At 44.8% G+C, this 12,568-nt stretch overlaps 1 protein-coding gene across 4 annotated transcripts in view; it reads left to right on the forward strand.

Moving 5' to 3' along the window:
• Window positions 1-12,568, forward strand: part of Grip163 (gamma-tubulin complex component 6) — a 525,896-nt gene that overhangs the window by 180,614 nt on the left and 332,714 nt on the right. For all 4 annotated transcript variants that reach the window (XM_075670058.1, XM_075670059.1, XM_075670060.1 and 1 more), the window contains exon 9: window positions 1,259-1,457. In XM_075670058.1, the coding sequence (XP_075526173.1) occupies window positions 1,259-1,457 (199 nt within the window). The remainder of the gene's footprint in view (window positions 1-1,258; window positions 1,458-12,568) is intronic.

A 12,568-nucleotide genomic window follows, 5' to 3' on the forward strand; every position in this document is an offset into this window, starting at 1 on the left:
CATACTTTCTTCTCTACGGTCGCGATCCTTCCCATACCATCGATACGGTTTTGCCTTATACACCAGACACGTCAGAGTGTGCTCCCGTTTCAGCCGTCGCCCAATACGCCGAGGAATGCTGTCAATTAGCCCGAAAGTTCACCTCCGCCGACCAACAACGACAAAAAGCCAATCATGATGGCGACGCTACGAATCCGAACTTCGCTCCTGGCACATTTGTCTTGTTGTCCGTGCCTGCTACCACGCCTGGACTTTCGACAAAACTTCTCTCGCAGTATGCTGGACCATACCGTATCGTCGAACGCACCTCTCCGGTCAACTATGTCATAGAGCCGCTTACACTGACATCCGACAAGCGCCGCTGTGGACGGGATGTTCACGTTCACCACCTGAAACAATTCTATGACCCGCTCGTCTCCGCGTCGTAAGTGTCCAGGATGGCTCCGCTTTTGCACCGGGGGTAATTGTAATGAAGAAGAAGAGCACAAGGAAAAGGCCAGCCAGATCGTCTGTTCCGTGCCTGCAGTGGAACCAGTGCTTAGCACGCCAGTGCCATCGCCAGTGCTTAGCATGAGCGTGAGCCGTTCGGGCAACCAGCTGTTCCTGCTCTGCGTGACCTTCCTTCTCGATTGCGAATAGACGCTACCCACTGGACTGTTCAAACACTCCATTACATTGTAATTTCCCTAGGTGTACGTCTGCATGGCTTTTGCCTGTGTCAGGGGAGCCGAAAGGAAATCTGCAAAGATTTTTTTTATTTGCTTTCGTGTTATTCTTGCAGCATCTGAACAGTGCTTTTTAAAAGGAAGACATTGATAAGCGTTTATCTTATTCTGGTGACTGTTTTTCACCGGCTAACAAATGTTACAAAGTCATCACTCTGCACAAGACGTACTTTCTTGTATCAGAACTTCCTCAAATGTTGCCGATTTTATTTGTTGTCCATGTTGTCCCTGAACCTTGTTTAATCAGATAGCACTCGCGACGCAAATAGTGTTGTACATTCTGGAATGCATGTGAGCACTAGCGATTACATTGGAATCTATGATGAGTCAAGTATAAGTATCTGATGCGCTTAATTTGGAGATCAGATTACAACAAGTGATGAGTGTGCTCGTCGCTATCGCAATGTTTTGAGAGTTACTTATTTTTGTTCGGCACCAGTTTGCCCAATAAAGAGTTAGTTTTTGTGACTCAGTTGTGCCACTGTTTGGTTCTTCACTGTAACGGCAACATGACGATATGCATTCACCCACAGTGTGACAAGCACAAGGGAGCATCCATTTGTGACTGAGGCTGCTGAGGGTGCAGCAGAAGCTGTGTGCCAGATACGGTTGACGAGCCTGGCTTCCTTGATTGGAGCCATGCCAGCAGCTCCAGTGCAACCCAAGAGCCTTGTCCGAAAGGCACTGCTGCTGCTCGTGGGAATTCCATCAGATGTTTTTCCCTATGATCCCGTAAGTTTTGAAAGCACACCTCTGCGCAGACAGCTACAGTTTAGTGATAGAATTTTGGGATTGCTGCTTTTCTTGTAGGTGCAACCCCAAAAACGATAGCTTGATGTGCATTCATAATACCTTTGTGCCCATAGCTCTCCTAGGGAACCAAAAGTTTCCACCACCATTGCTTGTCACTTATTGGCAATGTAATCGGTGGAGTGATTAGTTTTGTAATGCTTTTTTATCATTGTTGTCATAGTCTGTAGGTGGTAAGCACAACACTGATCTTCTTGGACTATAATAAGCCTTTATCTCGGAAGTAGGTACAAAATGCGCACACAGGTAAACCTCAATATAAAAAAGTCATTACAGTCTGCAATTTGCTTCATTATATCGAAATATCATTATGTTGAAATTCGATCTTTTATGCAAGAAATACAGTCGCCAATAGGTTCTTTTTACCTGGAAGGGACCGCAAAATTTTCTGAATTATTGGACAATCTAAAAAAGAAAGTTTTAATGAGAAAAATAGGTATTTTGTTGAATTTGAGAGTCTGCGATGAAAAATACAGGGTCATGTTGTGTTGACGATATCTTCACATCAGCGGTACGAAGTGAAGTCAACTACACTTTCACGTTCACTCTGCTCCAATGGCTGATAGTGTCACTTGCAGTGAGACTACGCTATCATGAAAAGTATTGGTAGCTGGGAATGAAGCCTTCGTCTGCCACTTGCTTTAACACATCACTGAAACTCGAGATTACGTCACCTCCAGCAGTGAGTGCGTGGGAAGGCAGTACATGATGCCATACCATCTCAGCTCACCCATTCTTTGCACATGCAGTAAATTACCTTGAAAACAGGGCGCGTAAGCTGTGTTGTGCTCAAGAATGTTGACGGGTATTCTCAGCCACAGCCGCGCTATAAGCCTGCCCCTACTCCCTCCTACTCCCTGCCCTTGTGTGCGTGCTATTACCAGGCGCTCGATCCGCTCCTACCTTCCTTAGAGCTTATGCAGGAAGACGGCGCTCTTCAAGCCACCATCCATCTCAGTTCACCCTTGCACGCTTTCACTTGCAACTATAGCAAACAGTGCCCGGGGCGCAATAGAATTTATTAGACTCCGAATTTATATGAAACATGACACTGCTTTAGTTTAGTGGCATGGCGTTCGATTTGAGAGGTGTGTTTACAAGCAGGTGCATATAATTCAACTGTTTGACCATCTACATATGTGGAGGCAGTAGTGAAATTTCGTTATACTGAAATCTTATATAAACATTCTTCTCACCAGATTTGTTTTAACCATAAAAAACGTGCTATCTGAAGTCACTAAAATCTTGACAGACTTCCCTGTAGTTGACATATAACTATTAAGAAGCATTGCATGAATTATTGCAACAATTGATGCAGCACGAGATGCCCATAGGATATTGGGTATCGGAGAGAACATCACGATATCACGAAGTGCTCCTTTGCCGATTAAGAATAGGACGCACTTATGGCACTCATTCTTACCTCCTGACTGGGGGGTATCCTCCGACTTGTAGTAAGTGCGGCCAAAATCTCACAGTCCTGCACGTTCTTATTCAATGCCCAGCAGTAGAAGCACAGAGAAAGAGGTATTTCATTTCTGCATGTCGCGAAAATATTCTTCACCCGAAATTTTTTCTTAGCAATGAACCGCTTTTTAATCCGAAACTAGTCTTAGAGTTTTTAGCTGAAAGAGACGCTCTGGAAATCATTTGGCCAGGGAATCTTTAGCGCACGTATAACAGACCCTGTACTCAAAGGCTTTCTCGATGCTAAAGTGTCAATGTTATGTTTTATTGCGTCATGCTTTTAACGAAACTTCATTACTATAGCCCACAGCACTACTTAGTCAGTGTCATTATTTTAGCAACTATATATTTTACGCCATCCACAGCAACCGATTTTAGGCCTTTTTACAGCCACGTCACATTGTGGGGTTCTCACACCCATGCTCTTGGGACATAGGAACGACAACACAGTAGTGCAAACAATCACAAGGGCATTTATTGCACCTTTCATAGATCAATGCCTGCTAGCCGAGTTGCTATCCACAAAACATGCCACAAAACATGCCAAAACATGCGCTTGTGTTAGCGCGCCTTCAATTGATCTTTCGAAAAAAGAATTTGATTTTTTAAACGGGACACAGCGGATGGCCTGATGGAGATGACATTTTAATCTTGCAATTACAAAAAATTTTTTTGGCTATACATGGTCGTTTTTCATCTTCGATATCATCCTACACGTGTCTCGTTGCTGTCTCATCTTACTAAATATCAGTACATATGCGCATGCGTACGGTGGTGTCTGTTCCCTATATATATGTGGTACCGCTTCGAGGAATAAAACAATTGTTGGAAGTTAGCGCTGTGTCCGCATCTTGCCACTGTCCTTCGTCCCTTTTCGTGCGCTGAAAAACCTCAGATAGATGCTTTTGGTTCAGAAGTTGAGGCAACAGTCATGGATGTATATTACTTTTTCAAAAGTGCTGTACAAAGTGCTTCGATAAAGGCCCAGCAAGAATTGCTTCAACGGCCAAGCAATGTTTTCTTATGTCATTTGAGCTCCAGGTGGCTCCAGGTAGAATGCCTCATTGAGCAGTTTCCAGCGATCAGAAGTGTTGTCATATCTGATTCAGCTTGTCGTTTGGGAGGACAACTGCATCAACGCCTGAGGAAAGCATTTTCAGACAGAACGTTCTATGCAAAGCTCCTGTTCATAAAGAATGCTGCAGATATTTTTACAGATTTTTTGTCTCTGTTTCAAAAGAGCGAACCTTTGGCTCATGTGCTTTATAGTGAAATGGTGGCTTTAGTTTTTAAGCTGTATGGACGTTTCATGACTAAAGAGTCTTATAGCTCTAAGAAGGGCACAGAACTGCCACTACTGCAGGCCGAGTCTCCTGCAAACTGGAAAGGTAAAGTGGAGATTGGAGAGGACACTGCGCGAGAAATATCATCTAGGGAAGCAGTGGACAAAAGAGCATTTAGGCTGGGTGCAAGAAAGCTTTATATCAAGTGCACAGTGTACCTAGTGTCACGACTGCCATTCGGTAATTTATTGCTGAAGAGTCTACGCTTCCTGAAGCCAGAGTCCAGGGAAAAGGAATCCTCATGCAGTGATCTCGGACAACTAGCTTCGGGGCTTCCACAAGTTATACAGCCGCGCGACATCTCTGCTTTGATGGATGAATTCAGCCTCCTCCGGCTGCAGCACATTGAATCAGATGCATCCATTTCTGTTGAAAAGCACTGGCAGACCATATTTGATGAGAAAAAGCCTGACAGTAGAGCCAAGTACCCTCTGTTGAGCAAGATTGTCAAAGCGTTGCTTTGCATTCCACACGGAAATGCAGATGTAGAAAGGGGGTTTAGTGTGAACCGTCGGCAACTTAATGAAAGGTCTAGATTGACTATTAAGACCGTAAATGGCATAAGGAACATTGTTTCATATGCTAAACGCTTTGGTAGTGACCCGTCTAGCTTTGATGTTACGCCTGATGTCAGAGCAGTGCGAGGGGCAAGCAAAAGGTACAGAGAACGTTTGGCAGCTGAAGAAGAGCAGACTGCCAAACGGCAGCGTGCCAATGTTCCCAAGATGACGCCAAGTGATCCTGACAAAAACCTCCAGTTGGAAGTAGAAACAGCGAAGAAAATGTCGGTGAATGCAGAGCTGCTTATCAACGTCATAAAGACTAAGAATTTTGGCGATATTGAAAGTGAGCAGGCCTTGCTTGCTGAAGGGAAAATGAGGCTTTCAGCTGCTCTTGACAAAATGTCGCCTAAGGCAGCCAACTAGGCAGTATTTTGCAGTTAAAGAGTGAATGATGTTGCTTACAGAAAAAGGCAGAACAAGTCCACTGCTTTTTGATAGGCCAAGAAGCCGAGAAGTTTTGCTGTCGTTAGATGTACATAATTATTATTCAGTTCATACATGTTTAGAACCGTTGATAGTGTTCTTTCATTGTTTTTCTGTAAGCTTGTGATCTGCATTTTAGTCATTTTTGTTTTTTTATAGTTTTCCTGTAAGCTGGTAATTTGCATTCTAGTCATTTTTAAATAAAAGTTTCAGTGACTTGCTTGTTGTCCATTTATAACTGCTGTCCTATAGGGGCATAGCAGCTATAACGCAGCGCTGATCTATACTTGGTCACATAACAAATTAAATGATGCTGAAGTTCTAAAATTTATTTGGGCCAATATATGATGTTGCATAATTGCCTCTAATTTAATTAAATTATGGGGTCTTACGTGCCAAGCCCACGATCTGATTATGAGGCACGCCGTAGTGGTTGACTTCTGAACAATTTGGACCACCTGGGGTTCTTAATGTGCACCTAAATCTAAGTACACGGGTGTTTTTGCATTTTGCCCGCATCGAAATGCCCCTAACACTCTTTTTATGGCACAACACCTTTTTGTTCCCAATGGCTTCCTCCTTATTTTACTATTTTGCTTCTTGGTAAGTCAATTTTTCCACTTGGCAATGAGCCTTGAGCTGCACTAAAAGCCTGTTTCGCTGCTCCAAAATGCCCTTTTGGCTGTTCCAAAATGGCTTCAGCCAATCACATCACTGATAGTGACGTTGTAGTAAGCGGGTTATTTCTCCATAGAAAACATAAAAAATTTGACTCTACAGCAGCTTTTCATTGTGATAACCGATTTATTAAAACCGGTATTGTTATAGGTGGGTTCGACTGTATGGAGGTTTAACTGTAATAACATTAGCATAAAACACTATAAACACAACAGAAATCCCTAATAATCTATAAATTATATACACTAAAAATTAGTGTAAAATATTCAATTAAGTCTTAGCACCCAGAGTCATAATAAATGAGTAGAAGATATTTACAAGGAATTTGTCAATGTTGCCACGTCGCCTAGTTGTCGCTGGTTTTGACGTATAAGTTGCACAGCTCGCCGATGCGTCGAGGATCCTGGTGTCACTGCCTCCATCGTTAGCTCGATTTGGCTGGTCTGACGTGCGACCGATGCGACTGAATCACCGGGCCTGCACTGCTGGGCCTGTGGAACGTAGCCACAGGAGCTCATGGTGACTGCACCGCCAGAGCACAGCTGTGGTTGACCTTGGTGTCGTGCCTGCTCAGCTCACGAGTCGTCACTGCCACACTGACTTCACAGGACTGCTGCCATCTCCATGAATGATGCTTTTCTCTTCTCTGCTCTTTCGTTCTCTTTTCGTTCTCTTTTCTGACATCCCAGAGCGTAGCTGGGCTCATCCTTCTTGCTACGTGTCCTTCTTTTTCGTTGACCACGTAGCCACACATGCTTTTTTTCACTTCACCTTCCTTGATCTATTCAGTTCTTTCTTTGGGCACTTTATTTTCTGGCATCTTCTTTCTCTGCACCCTTCGTGCTTTCTTACTTATTTTCCCCATTAATTTCATTTTCCTTTCTTATTTTATTTCTTCTTGCATCTTCTTTTTTCTTTTTCTTCTTTCCCATGTTTTCCCTTGGAACCATGAGAATGGATCTTAAAAGCTTACATGCTAACACTCCCTTGAAATGTTTTAAAGGGAAGATGAAACTGTTTTCAATTTCCATGAATTGCTGGGATTGGGAATAACAGACCTAATAATTTACGGTTCCGAAATGTTTTTCTTCGTTTTGGTAATATAAGGCGCAGAAATTGCTTTTTAAATCACCCCCGTGGACACGCCCCCATCGCTTCCCGGAGCGCCGGGTGAGGTGGTTGCCAGAGGAGAGAACCGGCGAGAGTGACGTCATTAGCGGGGACCGAGCTGCCAGACCGGCGTGCTGGCATGTGCTGGCATGCCTCTTTCCGTCCTGCTCTTTACTGAACGACGCTACGAGAGATCTGCCGCCGCCGCCGCTCACGTTTGTTTTCTTTTGTGATTTTCTTAAACTGTTCTTTCCTTCTGTGCTGCGTGAGTGCCTACAATTAAGGGCGCCCAACATGCCCTCGTTCTGTGCAGCATTCGGCTGCGCGAACACAGGCGGGCGAGACGATGTGGTGTTTCACAGGTTCCCGAAGGACAAGAAGCTTGCAGCGCAGTGGGTCCATGCGGTGACGAGAGATAAGTTCATGCCGATGAAATCAACCGTGCTGTGCTCGGACCATTTCCGCGATAGCCAGATAGCCTTATGACAAATGCGGAAACGCATTGTTTGCTAGCGTTGCTATACTCCGTTTCATGCATCAGGTGCAACGCTGTCGAGGCTTGAGATACTTCTTGCAGTGGCTGCATTCACACTTAGAAAAAGTTCAGTGTTTCTTGACCCGATTTTTGAGAAAATTTTCCATATATAAGCTCAGTTCTGAATGAAAACAAAGAATTTACCCATAGAAACAATCCGTGTACTTATACGGCTGCTAACACGTTCTTTTAAATCAATTTTCTTTTCGGCATTTTTTAATTGCAGCCCATCGCGGCAGCTTCATGTGCATGCTCGCGCGAGCAAACGCCGCTGGCATGCTGCGAAGCGTAGACGGAAATGCGCGCAGTAATAAATTTTGGTGACTGGACTTCGTGCGTAGCTTCCACAGCGTTGCACCTGAGGTATGAAATGGAGTATAGACTTGTCTAATGACATTCGACGTTCGGTTGCAGTTATCATGTTTACCACACGGTGGTGCTAAACCACCTAATATCTTTATGTCAACACTAGCATGGAGCACGCATACCGATTCTTGATCGAGCCACAATCGCAAAGTCGTCGAACCATAGTATAAATATTGCACATATAATACCTCTGGCCATCTCTTGATGTGTATGATAAGCAACTTCCATGACTGTACCTCGCAGCACTGCATGTGCGCGCTTCGAAACGCGGCACTTATGTTCGCGATTGTGTATCAACACTCAAAAAACCACGGGACTTTAGACAAGCAGCGGCAAGGTGCTTGACATCGTGGAATTGCACCCGTGTTTACAATCTAATGAGAAGTTAGTGCTTCGGCATTCTTCCAGCAGCAAGTTCCCAGTGACACTTTAGCACATTTTTTCTTCCGTCATTGGAACGTGCAGCTACATGGAAAAAAAAAAAAAAAACATACGTACCAGCTAAGATTTCCAACGGGCGAGAAGGTGCACACATCGCTCTCGCTGTTGGCACACTCAACATCGTCGTTGCCACCATTGTTTTCCGTATCGGCTGTCGGTTCGAACATGTACGGCGAAAATACAAGCTGTCTGAGACAGCGAGAACGTTCCATAATGCTTACAACTCAGCTATGAAGCCAGAACAGAACAGCATGCTGTGCTCTGAAACGGCGGCGCCGACCGGCGACTGCCGCGAATGACGTCACAGCGGCCTCGACCAACCACGGGCAACAGCGGCGTTCGCGCAATGCCCTGAGGCGCTGGTGCGCGTTTTCTTGAAAAAACAGCCGCTTGCGTTTGTTTCCGCCCTTTTTGAACCAGATATTCGTGTTCAGGGGACTCAAAATTGTAGAATGCCGCAAAGAACTCATTTTTTTCAAAAAGTGTTTCAGCTTCCCTTTAATGTAAGATATTTCTTGCAACTGTCAACCATCGAGCCAAGCAGCACAGTATGACTACAGAGAAATTGGTGAGATATGGATTAGGTTGATTGTATTGAAGTTTCTTCTGCCAGGCTTTCCTTCTAAACTAGCTCAGATCAAGTTAGGACATTTTACACAAAAGCAGGGTGGCCAATGTCAACTTCGTATATAGAGCTTTGTACAAAAATCATTAAAAAGGGAACTTTGTTGCTGCAATCATTCATGATATTGATGAGTGGTAGTTGATATCCCTCGTGCCTGTGGCTTCGTACTTTGCCATTTGAAAAGGTCTTCTGAGAAACATTGCCGTAATCTGGTGGGTTGACGATGCGTGCAGAGGGAGCCACATTTCCCCTACTGAGGAGAATAGGCTCGGTGACCTGCTGAAGTAAGCTGGTGTGTTGGCCAAGTGCGTGGAGCTGAACACTTCTGCATGTACAGGGAGTGCATAGCGCCTGCCGGAGCATTCCAACGTAATCAAAAACCAAGGTGTCTACCAGCCGGGAAAACTGGGAATTCTCAGCTATTTTTAATAGTCTGGAAGTACTTAAAGAAAACTCGGCGAATTTGTGCTTCTATCAGGGAAAATTAGCTGTAATTTTATTGAAAGGGAACGAAAATCGCGCTAATGGCTCAGGTAACAGAGCGGACTCATAATGAATCCTCTTTGTCACTGTGTCGTCGGCTGGAGAAGTTGCCAGTGTAGAGTCGACAACTAATTTTCTGGATGCCTATCTTTGGGACATGCCCGATAATGCGGACAGCTTCGTGGCACCATCACATACTCCATAGAGTCAGTTTATAAGAACATATGAAATATTGGACACAAGAGCCCTACAACACGTACAAAAGAAGTATGCGTTTTTACAGCCCACGTTCGTGGGTGACCTGACTGATGCGACAAAGCCTGAGTATTCCCTGGTCGGAATGGAAATATTGGCTAACCCCATGAGATTGCCAAGTTCGTACTGTGAGCTCGTCATTGTGTTATGGGAGTCGGCTGCTCGATTGTGTCTGTAAGCGGGAATTCACATTAAATGCCAGTTGTAGTCTAGGGTTCTTTCAAGCTGCCTTTATGCGTAAGGCTTAGGCTTTACGGTCAACTTCCCTTTGCTTGCCTTCTACGGCCGGCATGTGGCAGTGCCAGGACAAGCAGAAAACACGATAACACACCGTAGTATACAAGTACAACAACATTTATTGCTCCAGGGGATTCACTTGGTAGCAGGCTAGTTATGACTGTGAAGTTTGTCGGGTTCATTGTGGGCGAGCAATGGCAGGGCATGACAAAGGATGGGCATGACATCGGTGTTAGCGATGCTACGAAATAGGAGTTCATTGCAGGGATCGTTCGCGTCTTGCACGCTTGACACGGGTACACGTGTATGCGTTTCTTGCTCAACACACATGGTTATTCCGTGCTCGTGGCACGCGAAGGCACACTTGTCGCGCGAGAATTCCGCGTCCTCACGTGCACCAAGTACTCGCATTCGATTTCTTCGTGCACATGAGCGCGCTCTCGCCTCGAGTCACTCGACCCATATGAGACTTGTTTTTCGCAGATCGTGATGATCGCAGTCAATAAAAGCATGGTCAATACGAGGCCCATGATACTTCTTTTTTTCGACTTATCCTTTGTTCATTTATACATACGCATGTCGAACAGCCAGGTGATATTCGCAACACATGCTTCAAATTTTGAGCTTCTAAGCCGAGCACATGCAATGAACTGAAGTCAGCATACAGATTATGTTTTATGTTGAAATGCTACGGTGCATACCCAAATAATGTTGTGCTTGATGCATAACAAGAAATAAAAAAACAACAGAACGCCCAGTAGCTTCAGTTTCACTCTGTCACTATGCATGTTACATAAACCGCTCTAAAAGCACAAGAATTTTATACATCGCCTATGTAACTTAGAAAAAAAAAGTACTGTGTCACCAGTGGGCGTTCCTGCTTTTTTTTTTTACACAGGCAGCAAATTTTGGCAGTCTAAGAAAACAGTCATGAATAAGTTGAGAAGAGTAGCCGGTCATGGAACGCACTAGACAGCCATGCTTATAAATCGCAATGTAGCAAATGGCTCATATTGGCCTTCCACAAGATTTAGTGCGCAAAATGGTCAACGAAGTTGGTTTTTACGCCTGCTGTGCACAGATCGTGTTACGATCATGGCCAAACACCAGTGCGCACACGGCTCACAGTTTGTCGTGCGTATACGGTGGACAAAGTCGCCCGGCAGAATCGAGAACGCGCATTATCCGTTTACAAACTAAATTACATGTATCCGATTTAGCTTGTGAAATTATACAATGGACGTACGTGCCTGTGGCACTCAAGTGTTAGTTTCGTCCTGCTTGGAAACATTCAATAGAAGTAGACAGCTGTCCACGATGTTCATGCCCAAAAGCACAAGCTTGCCTCATTCCAGCTCGACATGACGAAATGTTTCCTTCGTAGCTCCCTCCACCGAAGGGGAAAAAAAGGAGTGCATAAGCTCCCGATAGCAGCGCTAAGCTGCTGCCCGCAATCGTAGCCCAGTTCCAGCAGTAAACACTATCGGCATGCAAAACAACCACCGGCTGTATTACTTCGCACAAAATAACATTTTCTTTTCGTTCATAGCAACCATTATCTCCGGGCACAGAGTATTTGTACTTCAGTAAACACTCAACCCGATGTGTCACCGAATATCAAGCTCTTCCAACACAGCGGCCTTCCCGCGACGCAGTCGGCTTGGAAGGTATATGGTGGTGGCCGCTCAGTGTTGCCAGTCAAATCCCGACCTTTGCGGTACTCTGAAATTTTTTCCAGTGACTCTAGCCGCAGCGCAACACTCGCGCCATCTCTCGTACTGCGCTTCAACCACTCCGACCGCCGTGGGTGCCAGCCCACGCAGCGAAGCCGCACAGCAGGAGATGGAGCCATGCGGGAAAACAAGATCTCGGGACGCGTGAGAGTCGTGCATCTTCACACTACTAAATACTTTTGATGAGGAGACCAGATCGATGAAGCATATTCAAGTTGCGGGTAGACAAAGGTTTGGTAGGCCAGCTACTGAATGGCAGATAGAGATCAATGCAGATACCAACATGTAAATCCTTGAGCTTTATTAGCTGGGGTGAAAAAATTGGAACAAAGTTGGATGCTAAGATATTTATGCTGATAGTACGCATTTAGATGCACTTGGCATTTTATATTAATGCACAGAGACAGGCAATGGCCGAGCAGAGCGAGCGCGAGCACCAACAACAACCACAGTCTTCTTCGTCTGCTACTGGTGCCCGTATTTGTCACTACAATATGTATACACCAAAGGATTTTTTGTGGAACAATTAGTACAGTACAACTTCGTTAATTACATTTTCCCCAGCGTTTGCAATCGTGAACACAAAATATGACCCAATAGAGTTGTGCTTATTTTTTTACCGGCTTATATGTTCTGGGAACACACCATTTTTCACCACCAACATTTAGTACATCACCAAACTGCAATTGTATGGTATGTTTTCCGGCCACTAGATGCTATGTAAACAAGAAAATGCCCACATCACGGCAGCTTCACTGCAATACTCCTCTGCCT

Source organism: Dermacentor variabilis, chromosome 9 (genome assembly GCF_050947875.1).
Source record: "Dermacentor variabilis isolate Ectoservices chromosome 9, ASM5094787v1, whole genome shotgun sequence".
NCBI classification, from domain to species: Eukaryota; Metazoa; Arthropoda; class Arachnida; order Ixodida; family Ixodidae; genus Dermacentor; species Dermacentor variabilis.